General features: G+C 42.0%; 2 protein-coding genes across 2 annotated transcripts in view; one reads left to right on the plus strand and one right to left on the minus strand.

The window, feature by feature from the left end:
- Nucleotides 1-8,465, plus strand: part of LOC146577060 (protein NLRC3-like) — a 49,940-nt gene extending 41,475 nt beyond the window's left edge. Inside the window, exons 8-9 of the mRNA XM_085268144.1 lie at nt 7,179-7,225; nt 7,374-8,465. Of these exons, the coding sequence (XP_085124270.1) occupies nt 7,179-7,225; nt 7,374-7,903 (577 nt within the window). The 3' untranslated portion in view covers nt 7,904-8,465. The remainder of the gene's footprint in view (nt 1-7,178; nt 7,226-7,373) is intronic.
- LOC146577056 (NACHT, LRR and PYD domains-containing protein 3-like) overlaps nt 1-16,917 on the minus strand; it is a 200,072-nt gene that overhangs the window by 146,956 nt on the left and 36,199 nt on the right. The gene's annotated exons all lie outside the window — the stretch shown is intronic.

Consider the following 16,917-nt stretch of genomic DNA (forward strand, 5'->3'; position numbering starts at 1 on the left):
ACTTCCTCAGTCACACACACACACAGGAAGTTCCTTCGTCACCACTCACTCCAACTAATTTGCATACTGCATACTCTCAAAAAGCTGTAACAACAGAAACATATGTTTAAACATCACCAACTCATTAAATTATGTTATTTCTTTCTACAGTTATCACTGGTTTTGATCACTCAGTACGAGAGAGCACTCCTAAGTCACTATTTTTAATACTACTTTAATCACTTTTTTGTTTTCATAACTCCCTTTGTCATATGGCTTCTTCTATTCCTCAATTACAAACTCAAATGTATTTTATTAAACATTCACACCATTGTATCATTCATACAAAATAGCAAGCTGTTCTTCATTGCATATGTTTGTGTTCTTAGCCAGGTTTAATCTGTATCTATGCATTAATCTCCATGAGCTTGTCTTGTCTTCATAAAGTTAATGCATTTCCTGCTTGTGTATGTGGATTTGCATATGTTGCTTTTGCAGTGTGTCAGACTCCTGCACAATTCTCCACTTAAGCCGTCAGTTTCTTTCCCAAATTTGCTAACCCAAATTTTAAGCTCCCACCTTATTAACCGCGTCCCTGCTCCTCAGCCAGAAGTTAGGGCCCACTTGTCAGGTTTATGGAGACATGGCGCTGTAAACAATTCAACCAGAAACTTGCCTTGGCATGTCCAGTCAAGTTAACCTACAGGTTTCTTCCGACCGCCGCACGTGGAAAATTGATCCAGATCTGTTTCGCCCCTATAGAAACACAACTGAGACATTTTCATTGTTTTCATATATACTTAAACTACCCGTTTCCCTTTGTCTGGTCAGAAATCCCAACTTATGTCATGTATATACGTGTAAGCAGGTCTTCATTGCTTTTCCTATGTATTTTGTTAATGTTCAGTGAGTGTAAGCTGCTTTCTTCATTGCCTCTATATGTTATAGTCAGGTTTAATTCATGCATCTTTTCTCTGATTTCTTAATTCAAAACTATCTCACTTCTGACTCCTTCCTAGAATAATTTCACATATGGCACTTTGTGTATGTGTGTTTTCTATTCATTAATGTAATTGTCAGTTATTTTCTCTCTTCATTTTACTTTTTATCTGTTTGTTTGTGACGTTCTACTTTAGTTCTACTAAACCTTGATGTAAAAACAATACTCCCTTATTTCACGCACACACTCTGCATTTTGCCTACGCACACACTTCTCTCTCAGACTTCCTCTGTTCACACATCACCTTGCACTCACTCTACTATCAACTTTCATAGTGTTATTATTATTTAGTATTTTGTACACCTCACACAGAATCATTCAAATCGAGTACTCACAGCATTCACATCACAACCTTCAACTTTCACTTTCGATCCTGCAAGACGCAGAGATGGACATCTCCTTCACCTAACATAAAACTAAATTACCATATCAACATACAATTACTGAAATTCAAACTCAAATACACCGTTTGTTTTAATAAAGTCAAAGAGTAAACAGGTGTACCAAGTGTATGTACTTATGTGTTTTAAACTGAAAGAAAAAGAAACTCAAACTCTTATAACATCACTCATGCCTCTCTCAAATTAAAAACACTTTCAAACTTTAAAACATCCTACTTTACATCACCAAAGAAATACCTCTCACACCTTTATTCATCATGTCAAAGCTTTCTCCAGTTTGCACAGCCTGCCACATGTTTAACAAAAAATCGCTGCCCGAGAAGGCTCCCACATATCAAGGTGGTCGTTCTCACAAATTTCCAGCAGACCCTCAAATAAACAAAAACAACGACCCAGGCAGGCTTCCAGTTCAGCCTCCTCAATTTCTATGCACACCGAAAACTCATGGGGAGATTCTTCTGTCTCCCCGTGTCCTACACAATTCACCTCCAAATGATCCCCTACAATTGAAATTTCAGTGTGGAATGACGCAGAGATTAACATTCCCTTATTTATTTACTATATGTAACCTGAATTTTCCTCTCTCTTATCAAATAACAAAGGTTATCTTTAAAATTTGTTATTGAACTACTAATTAAGTTGCTTTTTATGGTATCAATGGTAAACTACCCCTAAAAAGTCCACTTCATTGCGTGTTCATTGAGTTACTTCTACTAAGGCTATTTAACAAGTTCAATTTACACATACTCATTAATCTGTCACGCTTATTAGTGGCTCATGGTTACTTAAAACCTATGTCTGACTTGACCACAGAGTTAGAGCATCATTCAATCCTCTCAGGATGACCACTCCACTTACTCTGCATCCAGTCAGCTCATGAATTAACAACACTTGCAGACTGTAACCCTTTTATTTTTTGTTTATGCCTTCAAATCCACCTTAAATCTTCTTACCTAAACGTTGGTTTTAAACACAGACAATTCTTATATTCTATTTTGAAACGCTGTCACCATTCATATATTTACAATGTTATTATTTACTAAGCCAGCATTTTAATCGCAGACATTTATCCACATTTGCAAACAATAGTTATAGGGCTGAATAATCACACAAAACCGAAAGCATAGTCCTCTCATGCGCTCTGCATCAGCTGCCTCATTTGCATGCACACACACTCTCCATCTAAAAATGGCAGCAGTCAGTCAGTGCATTACTGACTCGACACACAGAGATCTCTCACACTAAATTTTCTTATTCTATTTTACAACGACGTCTTATATTTACAACCACTGTCAGATCTGCCAGCTTTAGCGCCTACACAATTTTAGACAAATTTAAAATAACCGCCCAGCGGATAAACTCCCTGAGTTTTTTGCGACCAATTAACCAGTATCAAGACTTTAACTGTTTCTGGCCTCATTTCTAAAATCCCTAACTCAATTTAAAAGTGTCCAACACCCAAGGTCCAACCTTTGCTGCCCAAAAAAGCGCAGATACCGTTCCAAACGGTAAGGAGACTCTAACTCCTAGCTATTTTGGAGGTTCCCAAGTTCTCCCCGGTTGCCAACCGTACTAACCCTATTCGCCGATAGGTCAGGGCCAAGCGTCCTTGGCCGGGAGGGAGCATTACCTCCGAGAACTGCGCTTCCTAGCAGACTCGAACTGCCGTCCTAGAATAATTTATAATACTTTGAAACAACAATCAACACCCAAAACAAGTGTATAACTGAGGCAGGTGCAACCTAGTGGTCAATGGAGACTCCAACTCACAAAATGACCGCTCAGGTCCACTCTTATGACCAAATTTGGACTCTAACCAACACAATAACCAATTCCCTACCAAACTACTTGAGACTCGAACTCAATTTCTTTGGGACTTCAACCCAGTATTTAAACTTTTCTTATCAGACTCTTAACTGCTTTCATTTCTTCTTAGCAGAACTCTAACTGCATCAACTCATGAGATTTTCATCAAAATCAAAACAGACATCCACCAGTAACTTCAGTGAGTAGACTTAAATTTTATCATTTCCAATTTGGCACACTTTGGAAATAATTCAACAGGTAGTGCCTTACCTTTTGGATAAGCCGGCTTATGCCCACTCACTTCGACCACTGGAATTCATGTCTGCCCGTCAGACCACCTCAGAGACCACCAAATTTCTCCATCTAAACCTCCAATCCTCCCTCCTCAACCACCGGACGAAGCCCCCAAATGTTAAGGTTCAAAATTGAGGAAGGAGAGTACACACCACCCATGGTTCCAGAAGGTCTTGGTCAAACAATGATTTTAATGAACACACGTGTGGGAAGACACTCTGTACGCAGACAGCCAGTAGTCCTCGACTTAATCAAAGCATGAACAGATATTTTATAGCATCAGGGTTTGTTTACTGACGCCCCTTCATGCATCACCGGTACATTTTATACATAGATCAGATCAACATCATCATGACTTTTCACCTAGAAAATCATCTTCTATTTTCATGGCGTGGTACTTTCCGTTCTTATCTTAAAGTGAATTGTTCCTCTTTCTTGTCTAGACAACAAGGACGGTTCCTCTAAATAAATTTAACTAATGTGTGTGTATGTGTTGACCTCACATGCTCTTTGTGTCACCTCTTCACCTACTGTCTGTGTCTCGTCCTCAAATGCTCTTTCTCAATTCACCTGTTGCACTTCTGACCTTTTACCAGACCAGAAGCTCACTGAGACTATGTGTATGTCTTCTACTAAATAAATGTTTTAATCAAGAACCTCTACTTAAACCTTAATATAAAATGACCTGATATAAGTGTTTTGTAAGCATGTATTGCGATTCCTTCTATGGCTCCAAGTCACTTGCACAATAGATTGTCCGAACATCGCGCCGAACAAAGCTTCCGACCCCCAATTAATTGACCGAGCTCCAACTCTTTAATAAGCACAGATATGCATTGTGTATGAAATAGTCATAACTGCTTAAGGCCTTCTTAAAGCTATCTGTTACATTGTTAAAGCCTCGTCTTAGCCTGCGGCTCAAAATAACTTCCTGCTTTCACTTCTGCATACAACTTCCTGTCAGCCTGCAACTCAGTCTTTCTGAAAGAGACACTGTTTAACCCCTGAATGCAATATAAACTCCAGATTATATTATTAATGCAATGGTAATGATGACAATTATTTAACAATAGCAGTAAAATAATTTCCCTGCTCCACACCATGCATTGGAATTACTGTGAGCAGCTCCTCCATCACTTCAAAACTGTCATCAACACCACGGACATACATTGGGAGCTGGGCAGTGTCGGTGATGTCTGTGGTCTCATCAAGAGCGACTGAGTATACACTGAAACATTTGGCTTTCTCACACAGTTGGTCATAAATGTCACTTGACAGGTCAGAAATGCGATCTGCTGCGGTGTTGGCAGAAAGGCTGATGTTGCTAAACTGACCTTTCTTTCCTGGACAGACTATATTTGCAGCCTGCAATATGCACTTTTAGACAAATGCACCTTCTGTGAATGGCTTCCCTGCTTTAGCAATCATCTCACTAACCACGTGGCTCCGACTGCTGCATTATTCTCTTTGGTTGCTTTCTTGGAGAAATCTTGCTGCCTCAGTAGATCTGTTTTAAGACTGGCAACCCGGTTCGCTCTCTCGTCTCCCTGGTATTTTGCATCCAGCTCAGCATGTCTAGTTGTGTAATGACGTTTCAAATTGTATTCCTTGTGCAGCGCAACTTTCTCTGTGCAAATAAGACAGGTCGGGGTGCCCCTGTGCTCAACAAAGAAATATTGCATTTCCCACTTTTCCTGAAATTGTCGGTGCTCATCACCAACCTTTCTCTTCACCGCAGGCTTTGAAAAAGACATGTTTGGGGCTATGTGACATTTATAATTCTACTTGGTGTCACTGTCGCATTGAAGTTTCAATCAAGCGTTTAGCCGACGGACGGGGAACGTCTCAACGCGTAGAGAACGTCATTTCTGCTTCTTTTTCTTGCAACCGTAACACGGCGATCGGCAGATAAAAAGCCGGTAGCAGTCTCCTTTGTTTTTACGCTCGATGTTCATGTCTTTCATGACGACACGAACACCGTGGCGTTTGCAGATGGTAGAAAGTGCAGGGATAGCGAGCGCAAAAAAGGCGACTGCTCACGGCGCCGGGCTGTTGTTACAGGAGAAAGAAGCGGAAATGACACCGTGACATATAACAAATAACATCAGCTGTTTCTGATGTTAGTTGTTTTGACTGCTTTTACATTATATTGAAATATATGTAATGTTCATGTTTGCTGCAATGCAAACGCAGTGATGCAAATAAAAACATGGAGCCACAAATTACGGTGCGACCCTATAATTAGTCCGGGTTACCGGGGACTGTTGTTGCCGATGAACAGGTGTCGCTATGTGACTGCAGACTAAATTGGGCTGCATTGAGTTCATGACTTTTCTTTTATCCCGCCGCCTACGCATCACTGTGAGAGTTAATATGAGATCTCTCTCTGTGGAAAAATAACTTTAAATCCCACTGACGTGTGTATAAATCTATATACGTATAATGTCCCGCTGGGCAGCAACTTAAAAAAACAACTTTTTTTGAAGTGTTGTGAACGCAGCGCGCTGGGGCGAATGTCGGCGTTTGCCCAATAGAAAGGAGGAAGCCAGCCAGGCACAGGAAAGAAAGAAACACTCCAGGGCAACGCTGCTGGAACTTTGACTCATTGAGAAATGTTTCCCTGCTTGCATCAAGCCCGGCTGGTGTCCCCTGAGATCCATATCCCACCCTGATTGGTGGGTTAATTCAGCTCCGCCCACAACACTGTAAAGTGTCATACATTATCAAACTAACATTACATTTTCATATTAAGGTGGGGCCAAAAACTATCGTCCTGCGGGCTGCAATTGGCCCGCGGGCCGCGAGTTTGAGACCCCTGGTGTAGGAGGACACCTACTCTGTGTCTGGTTAAGTATAAGAGCCCTTTGTTAGGGGGACCGCTGGACTCTTAGCACCAGCTTTGGGGTCACAGGGTCACATCTGGAACACACACACACACACACACACAGACACACACACACACACACTATGCACAGACTGGTACTCTTTGTTCATACCTGTGTAAGACGTCATAATGAACTTGTGCATATTCATGTAAGCTCAATAAAGAGCAGTGTTACGAGGGAGCAGACGAGAGCGACTGAGGTCAAGTGAAGGAACGGCGCTGTCACAGTTCTCTCCCTCATCAATTGTCTGGTTCCAGCGGTGGGTCTGTGCTAGACGACCCATCACCAGCTTTTTCCACTGGTTACCAGTACGTGGTAGAATCCACTTCCAGATCTGGTTGTCTTTAAATCTGTGAATGGATTGGCTCCATCTTATCTCTCTTTAACAAAAGAATCCAAGTGGAGCCCTCAGGTCTGCAGATAAGCAGCTTCTGACCAGAACTAGACGTAAAAACAGAGGTGAGCTTTATCGATGGCTGCAGCCAAACTCTGGAACAGTCGCCCTTCACATCAGGTCGTCACCAACACTGGACATTTTTAAAAGCCGGTTGGAAACACATTTGTACTCTGTAGCTTTCAATCCTGACCAGTCTTTATAGTCATTACTGTGTATGTTTCCTATTTTCTCTCTACTCTGTGCAGCACTTTGGCTCAAGCTGTTTTTAAATGTGCTGATAAATAAATGTAGATTTCTTTGAATAAAACAGTGGAGCCGAGCTTTGAGCTCAGTGTGTAACAGTGTGTGTGTGAGAGCCATGTAATGTCCATGTGTGCATGCTGACTGTGCTGCTCTGACCCCCCTCCTCCTTTCAGGGTGGAGCCTGCTGGAGTCCGATGGTTGAGACCAGGTCTGAGGAAGTGTAAGTGTGTTTTTAATGGGATTCATGAAAACAAAGCAGCACACATTCAACCATCTTCATCATGTCAGGAGTCATCATCAAAGTGTCAATCAATGAACAGATGATGGATCAATAACTGCAGCTGGATTGTGTTTGTTCTCTCCATCAGATTCCTGTCAACTCACAATCGACACAAACACACCGAACACAAAGCTCCAACTGTCTGACAACAACAGGAAGGTGACACGTGTGGAGGAGGTTCAGTCATATCCTGATCATCCAGACAGATTTGATTATTATCAGCTGCTGTGTAGAAATGGTCTGACTGGTCGCTGTTACTGGGAGGTCGAGTGGAGAGGAGACGTTTTTATATCAGTGAGTTACAGAAGAATCAGAAGGAAAGGAGGCAGTGATGACTGTGTGTTTGGATGGAATAATCAGTCCTGGAGTCTGATCTGCTCTGATGATGGTCCTCAGTCTGTCTGGCACAATAAGAGTCAAACATCCATCTCCTCCTCCTCCTCCTCTGTCTCTAACAGAGCAGCAGTGTATGTGGACTGTCCTGCTGGCACTCTGTCCTTCTACAGAGTCTCCTCTGACACTCTGATCCACCTCCACACCTTCAACACCACATTCACTCAAACTCTTTATCCTGGGTTTATGTTCTGGTCTCCTGGTGGCTCAGTGTCCCTGTGCTGAGTGGAGTGTAAAGAGTGTCTCCTGTTACAGAAACACTCTGACTGTTGAACAGATAGTTCAGTCTGTACATGTCTGTCTCTTTCACTCACAAACACGTTTTCAGATTCATGGATTCAATCAGTTGATGTTTGAAACTCTTCTAAATGATTCCTTGTAAACTTCTTCCTCTTCAGTCACAAACAAACAGGAAGTGATGTCACATGTGTTCCTGTCCACACAGCAGAATGAGTCTATTGCTGACAGTGATGTACAAACAGAGTGAGCATTTCTGAGGCCCAAAATAAACTGAGTAGTTCACTGAATGAACAATGGACTGTGAGCTCAGTTCCTTCATCATTAGTATGGATTATATATGTATATGTATTATATTAGTATCATATATATCAGGTGCTGCTGCTTTCAGTCATTGTGCAAATGTGCTGTTTGTAAGCTTGTAAAGCTGCAGTCAGCTGAGACTGAAGAAGTCACCTGATCAGTGAGCAAACGTTTCTGAAAACGTCCAGATGAACAGAATCAACCTTTTGGGATCAGCCAGCAATGCAGCATCATTGTTGTTCAGCTTCAGAGGTTTGCAGGAATGAACTGATGACCAGAAACAGCTGCAAAGTCCAAGAAAATACCAGCTGGAGTTCAGCTGCATTTGAAGAAGTCAAAGAAAAGTAAGGATGGCAAAGGGCGACGTTTTCTTCCAAAGAGCTGCAAACATGGTCGACGCCTCATTAGAAGAATCATCTGGACATTTGTGAGGAACTCTAACCAAGAAAGCAACGTCACACAGATCCAACAGACAGTTTCCATGACTGCAAGTGTTGAGTGGAAAAATGCTACATTGCATTATTGCATCCTCTCACCACAGGAGGCGCTGTTGGCACCACTGATTGCTGATCAGCTGTTCTCTGATGATCTGATTGATACTGTGAATAACGGGACTCACTGAACTCTGTGACACAGTGAAGATTACAGAGTTTAACTTCAACATCTGACTGACGTCACACAGACAGAAGGATGAACCAGTGAGGCACAGAACACAGTTACTGGAGATACTGGATCAGCTCCATGTGAACCTCTGATGGAGAAGCTGCTGAGCCAGAGAAACATCAGGACATGACAGCAGCTGCACTTATCTAACAACATGTAGCAGAGCTGATCTATGTTAGAGGATCTATCACAGCAGCTGACGCCAAAGTCCAACACTGGATACCAGCTGAGCCTGTGCTGAGTGTAGTGTTACAGGAAAAGGGCAGAAACACTGGTAGCTCCCAGTGATGCTGACTGGGGCACAGAGCTGAATGATGCAGCATCAGGACACTGTTTCAGTCTGACTGACAGAGAAACCTGTAGCTGTATCTACATGTGAGGCAGAGGCCACACAAGCAGCTTTCTATGTTTCACAGTGACTGAGATCTTCAGTGGGGGTGGACATGCTCCTGTACAGACCTCTGAGGAGAACCAAGGTGCAGTCAAAGAGTCCAGTCTGTCCTCACAGATGTGAACATGTGCTTTCATCAGGTCTGCTGTCAGCTAGCAGGCTCACATCAGAATCACTGTTCCTGAAAAACACAGTCTGTGTGACATCATCAGTCAGCTGATGGTCCCAGATCTGAATGGTTTCTGTCTCTACTGAGGAAGTCAGAGAATATCACTGAGGTGTGGATCAGGTCTGAGTGAGCTGTGGAGGGTCAGCTTTAAACAGTCCACAGGTCTCACGTCCTGCTCAGTCTGCTAGCCGATACCTCGTATTGTTCCAGATGTGCTGACATCAGCAGCAGCACAGCTGTGTGATACCATGAATCTCAGTTATTGATCCAACACACAGTAAATACAAAGATCAGGATTTCTGAGAGTAATCATTATGAGTCTGAACACATGATCACTGAATGTTAGTCTCCACAATAATAAGCTAACACAAGCAAACACAGCTTTCAGCTCTTATTTTGAAACTGGCTTATTTAGAGAGCTGTGATGTGAGCGTGCCTGGCTCTGAGGCACTTGGGTCAGCCTCTGTTGTTTAGAAGTGTTACAGACTGTGAATGACACAGACCTGTCAGTTTCCATGTTTGTCTGTAACACAGCTCAGGGCTCCATGCTGAACGCATCCATCCAGTGTTATTGATCCAGGACTGATACCAGCATTGGGATCAATACTACAACACACAATCACATGTGTCCACGTGATGTGTTTGACCAGCTTTATTCATTAATGATCAATCAGCTTATTTACTGCATCTGAGTCCAGCTTCATTTAAATGATCCAACCATGAAAATGACATCAGTCCTACAGAAGCACTTCATGCTAACAGGAAGTCATTGATTAAGGTGGAATAACACAGAGACACAACCACTCACAGCTAACCTGACCCCACTAACTGCATGTGTTTGGACTGTGGGAGGAAGCCGGAGTACCGGAGAGGACGCACACAAACACGGGAGAACATGAAGCTCTGAAACAAAGATGGTGGATTTGACCTCAGGACCAGGCGGGGTTACGGGGGCCATGACCCCCCAATAATAGATCCAGCTACACTGAAACTGTCAATTTCATTTACTTTTACTGTTTTGTACTACTAAGCTATCAGGCTGCTTTGTGGCTCACTCAATACTAAACTAAGAAACTTTCAGTGTGAATCATTTGCAGGAACACAGGCAGGATTTAAAGTGCAGAACTTTACAGTCTCTGTCTCAAAGTTGGTCTGAACATGCTAACAGCTCTTTGTTTTTTTCAGTTTTCACTGGTTTGATGTAATGAAAGAAATTTTAAAGAAGCAGACGATTGTTGTTATTTTAGTTCTATAGTTTCATAAATCGTGGTGTGGATCTAAGTCAACATTCAGAATAAATAAGATAATACAGCACTTTGATGGTTGCCTTTGTATTTTCCCAGCAGTGCTCAGGTTGGTTCTCGGCTACATTTACATACTGATGTTAATGTGTTCAGCAGCTGGACTCATCTGAGGAAGGAACATTGGAAAGGTGCTCAGTGCACAACTGCATCACTAATTTTATGTAAGACCCTGTGTTTTATTGTATTTATATATTTGTAACATTTGACTCAAACACTTTTGGGAAGGATAGAAATGTTTTCAGAAGTTTTTCCTTCTGTCCGACTGCAGTACACACAACACTGCGTCTCCCCCCATTATCACACTTCCTCAGGCTGGTGATGAGCGCCCCCTGGTGTCAGTGTTGATGACGTCATGCACAGTGAAACATAAACAGTGTCTGTTAATAAAAAATCATGTGTCCATTTTCATGTTTGCATCATGTTTCTGTAAAATCATCAGCTGTTTCTGAACCTTCTTCATTGTTTGACTCATTCCAACAGCTGTGAGCTGTGATGGAGTCAGAGCAGCTTCATCACTGATGTTCAGGTGAAGCTGAACTTAATAAACTGTAGAAATGATCAGGATTCAGGTTGGATGTGTAAAACACTTCTGTGTGAGGTCGCAGTGCTTCATATGTGTGTGTGGGCTGAAGCACACACGTGTGAGTCCTCAGAGGTTTCACACACATCACTGCACACACTTATAATCCTAGTTTAAGCTTGTGGATCATATCGGACACATCAGCAGCTCTTTGGAGACAAAGATTTGAGATTTAAGATGAGTCATAGTCTTTCTATCCATGGTAGCTTCCACTGCTGAGGCTCGGGAAACATGAAGAGGATAATTAAGAGCAAGCATCAGCTCTGTCTCATCTAACTACACAGTATTATGATCATGCACTTATGTCTCAAACTAAGACACAATGAGACAAAATGAGTTCTGTGAGTCTTTAGATTATCAGTAAATTCTGGTGACAGTTTGACGCTCAGTGGAGCCATTTTTGGTTTGTGATGAGTGTTTTGTGAGCTTCTGTTTTGTGAATCGCTCTTTGTAATTTAGAAGATCGTGCAGAAATGTGCGCGCCCTTATCTGAGAGGACACGGAGAGAGTGTCGCAGACTCGAGGTGAGGAGATAAACCTCGGAGCTGGATGGCCTGCACGTTACCCATGTGCATCTTTTCAGTGACATCAAGTGAACCCATAATAAGCATTTCTATGTCTTAGACATCATGTCCATTTCTAATGAGAGATTATTTTTAAATGAGGGAAACCTGGTCTAACAACACGCTTACAACAGAGCTAAAGGTTCACCACAGTGAGACGGTGGGACTCTGATAAGAACTGAAACACTGTGTATGAACAGCTGAGACAAAACTATATATAAACACTCATTTATTCCAGTTTAGTTTACAATGATTTTAAAGTGGAACGATTCATGTTCATGAGCTGTTACAAACACAACTATTGATTTGTCTATATATGGTCGGACTACAAGGCTCGTGTTGAGGCTCTTGGAATAATGTGTGAATTACAGCAAGAAATGATGGTTTTCCATTTTACCAAAGTGGAATAAAATCACCACAGCAAAGAAATAATGTTATTGTCTGCAGCTAAAATATATGGTGAACATGGTTTTATAATAATGTGCAAACACAACCTCACTCTGCTCTATACGAGGAGCCAACCACAGCTGTCCGGGTCTTCATCCACCACCTCCACCATCTTTGCTCATCATCATTCACTTAATTGCTGATTGGTTTAAATCAAACTCCACTACAGGTTCAACTCCATTATATAACAGCATGTTGACTTTGGATCTGGTGTGCAGTGCCACCTTAAAAGATGAGGAAACTAAGAGATTACAAAAAAAGAAGTGGACGAGTTAAAGAGCTGCAGCAGATTAACAGTTTCTGACAGTCATGTGTTAGAAATAGGACGATTAGATGAGCTGAGGGATCCATCTACTGCTCAGTGAAGCCTCATCAGAAACAGTCTCAGTGGAAGGATGGCTCTATTGTTAAGGAAGGACACAGGCAGAAAGACTGGCGTCTGTCACACAGGAACTGGACTGAAAATCAGCTGCACATATTCATCAGTATGTGCAAACATATTATAGGTGTGGAATTCAGGACAGTACCATCAGAAGTTGATCCACTGTGCAAATGTCTGATTGGCAGTGGCTTCATTTTTCACTATGAACAAACTGCTAATGCAGCATCACAGGACGTCAGCCATGGATTGGCCTCCCCAGACCTCAACATTACTGAAACATCTTAACAGAGGATGGAAACAAAGGGAACCAACATCCAAGAAAAGAGCTGCTGCTGAAAACTTCCTCACAGAAAACACAAACAAGCTTGACTAAGAGACTCCAGGCTGTGCTGAATTATAAAGGTGGACTGACCTCCAGGGTCCTTAGTATCATATAAGCTCAGTTTGTGTCTTATATACTTTCCATTTATATAACAAAATATATAGAAAGGAGGGTGGTTTAAGATGTGTGTAGAGTTTTATTCATTATCTTTAGACAAACAAAGAAAGCACCATCCATTCGTCTCCAGTCTGTATGAAAAACAGGGGAAAGGTCAAATTAAACCTTTGAAATTCCTTTCACAATAAATCCATAAATAAACAAAATAAAACATAGAAAAGTGTTTAAACCCACTTTTCCATGAAGCTGTCAATAGGAAATGTTCCAGTAAACATGTCTGTGTTTCTGCTGTTTTCCTTTCATGCGTCCACAGCTGACAGGTAACCCTATTGGAGTCGCCATAGTGACGGGTGGCGTCTCAGCTTCAGCGTGTTGATGGGCACAGCCATGGTTACCACAGCTGGAGTTGGTGTACGGCGAGCTGTGAGAGGACAGAGATGGAGAACGCACATTTAACTCTTTAACAGGAGATACGTTACGACTAACAGACGACTGCTGTCTACATGATGTCTTTGCAGCCCTTATGCTACATGTTACACAACTTTTCTTCATGCCAACAAGACTGAGGTGCCACATAGTCGACACATACAGCTGATTATGATGCATGTTTTACTATTGCTATGTTCACATCATCTGCTTGGCTTTATTACTGAAAGCCTGGAGATCCTCTGACGTGTGCATGGCTGATGTGAAGTATGATTAGTCCTACATGACATCAACAACAGAGGCAATGAAAGCTTTGTTGTTAACAGGTTGTAGGTAAAGTCAAATGTCTACTTCTACACTTGTGTTGGGTAAAGTTCTTCTCACTGCAGCAGATTTATATCTGTGCTTTCACAGGGCGTGATGTGGAGCTCAGCGCTGAGGTGCAGGTCTCCTTGGAGACGGCATCCTGGCTGAAATATTATCATGCTTCCAAAACATTTCAGCTTTTATTTTGAAAGAAACAAGACTTGAAAACGAATCCCCTTCTTCCTCTTTGTCTTTGTTCTTCAGAGGAGTGTCACCTGGACAAACTCAGGGCTGTTCTAGAGCCTTTCTTATTATTTGACTCCATAGAAATAAAACTGAATGGAATCAAACAAAAACTCCCAAACAGCTAAAACACTTTGCTTTATTCTCTTTTTTAACAAATACGTTGAAGTCCATCCACAACAACACAGCTGAGATCTCCTTTGTAATCAAGTGTTTACATCCTTTGTACAGATCTGCATACAAAACAATCATTTACGTCCCACAGAAGTCTAGTTACACGTAACTATACAAGAACTGGTGAATGACAGAAACATGAGACACATGATCACAGGTGATAACAAAAAGAGAAAGAATTCATGTGTTAGTGATGTTTTTCAGCCCTGATGGCTCATGTTGGAGAAACAAGCTGAGGTACGTGGAAAGTTCACACACACAAGTGGGCGTGAGCGCACACACAGAGAGAAACACAACTGAAGCATCTGTTTGCTGTTTCTGCTTTCATCATCTCTGCTGCTGTGTCAGGCTGGGGTCTCTCAGTGACGTGGTTGAGGTGAAGTATGACGAGTATCCCTGATTCAGTCCATCGAGACAAAGGGCAAAGAAAGCTGTTGTTAACAAACTCTATGGTGATGTGGCATTTAGCTCTGACTCTACGCTCTGCTGAATCCTTTGAACCTGCTGATCAGTAAAGCTCTACGTGCTGCAGCAGATTGACCTCATCTGTGTTCACAGGTGTGGACCTCAGCGCTGAGGTGCAGGAGACTTTCATTCAGTTCTCCCTGCAAACAGCATCCAGCCTGGAAATACTGTCATCTTTCCCACAAATGGTGCTCTTATCTCAGAGAAGAAGTCTGATGTAAATAACTGCAATCAACAGTGATGTTCTGCACAGATCACTTTTCCATTTTGCTCTCTAGATGAGTCCCAGCTGCCTGACCTTGTGTCCAGGTGATCGTCTCACTGAGGAGCTTTTGTTCTGAAAATCTCACGTCCATCACCTGTTTCCTTTTTACTATCTCTGCTCTTTCTTTATTCACAATGCTCATAATATCACACAATTATATTCATCACCTGCATGTTTTTATCCAGCTGCTGTTAGAACCAAACAAATAAAAAGGATGAAAAGCCTGAAATCCTTTGATTTATTACATTTGAAACAAATATGAGAGCATCCCTAACAGCACAGCTGAGACCTTTGTTTTAATCAAGCCTCTGTATCGACACACTTGTAAAAGATTCATATACAAAACATAATAGAATAAATCAATATAAAATACACATAATCACAAAAATGCAGCCATGTTGTGAGTTTGCATCTAAAACATGCATGTTTCCCTTTGTACAGGCAGATTTACAGCAGACAAAGCAACACGCTGATCGACTTTGACCGCTGCAAAAACAAAATACCCACCAAGTCTGAAGTCGATCAGAGGAACTGTTGACAGACTGACAGACAAACAGATGCTTGATTCATTAGTGCGATTAAATGTTCTTCTTTAGCAGCATCACTTCATGTGTTTGTGTTCCAGGAATAAAGGTCTGTTTAAACTGGACGTCTCCTCAGCATCACTCGTGCTGTCATGGTTTCAAAGCTGTGCAGAAAGAATCTGAGGGATGATACAGAGGTGACCAAAGTTACAAACATCCAGCTGTGCTGCAAATGTTTGCAGAGCTCCAAACTCTTTGGCTTTCTGCAGAGCAAGTATGGAAGAAGCACCTGAGCTAACTTCAGTTTAGACGATATGAGGAAAAATGCTGCTTCCCAAAGTTTCCTACAAGTATCCAGTTTATATTTAGAGAAGCGAAGGCTCTTTATCCTGACAACTACTCCCTGGTGGATCCCTGTCCTGTGACAGCAGCAAAGACTGTGTATCAGTATCATCAAAGCCACTTCAATAACCAGTGTTTAAAGCTCTCTAGCAGATGGACTTCAGTGGCAGCAGCCTCTGTCTGCTGTGTACAGAAGGTTCTCTGATGAAGCACACAGCAGATGCTGCACTACAACAGCAGCAGCAGCTCAGCTTCAGTTTGCTTCGACGCCCTTTTTGACCTGTGAAACAGCAGAAAATGAAACATTTCAACACCCGTTTGTTAGCGTGAGCTATTCTGCTGTTTTTCATCATTTCACAGGTGAAATAAAATCACATTTACTTCCTGTAGGAGTGATCGTGTCCAGCCTGACTGAGACCATGTGCTCCATCCTGCACAGATAATAAACCTCTGACATGAAGGGCTGTCAAGTAGTTTTAGACAAATGGGGGTAAAAGATGTTAAAAGCTTAAAGAGAAACTACATTTTCTAAGAACTGTCTGACGTTCACCTCTCACTCTCAGAAAGTATACAGACTTTCTTTGATTCACTAGTGAGATAAAATGCATTTCTTGGACAACATGACTTTGATATATTTGTTTTCCAGGAGCAAAGGTCTGTTTATACTGGCGAGCGATGCAGGCAGGAGGACTCTTTACACTGTGACTGACTAATCAATCTCTTCATCATGACTTCTGCTGTCATGGTTTTAAACCTGCGCAGTGGAGAAAAGAAGCTGAAAGAAGCTTCCTGCAAGTATCTGATGTGTCTTTAAAGAACTAAATCCTCCTCATCCTCACAGACACTCCCTCCTTAACCAGTTTCTTAAACTAGCTAACAGGTGGAGCGACACCACTGCGTACCAAAGGTTATAAAGTTAACCACACAGCAGACACTCTCGGTGCGTCAGCTGTGTGGAATCAAGTTGTTCCTGCATTAATACACATACTGAAGGAACTGCCCTGAGAAAGGTGAAC

This window comes from Mchenga conophoros, linkage group LG3, assembly GCF_057382185.1.
Source record: "Mchenga conophoros isolate Kocher_MC1m ecotype Shallow Benthic linkage group LG3, M_conophoros_male_GT1.1, whole genome shotgun sequence".
Taxonomy (NCBI): Eukaryota; Metazoa; Chordata; class Actinopteri; order Cichliformes; family Cichlidae; genus Mchenga; species Mchenga conophoros.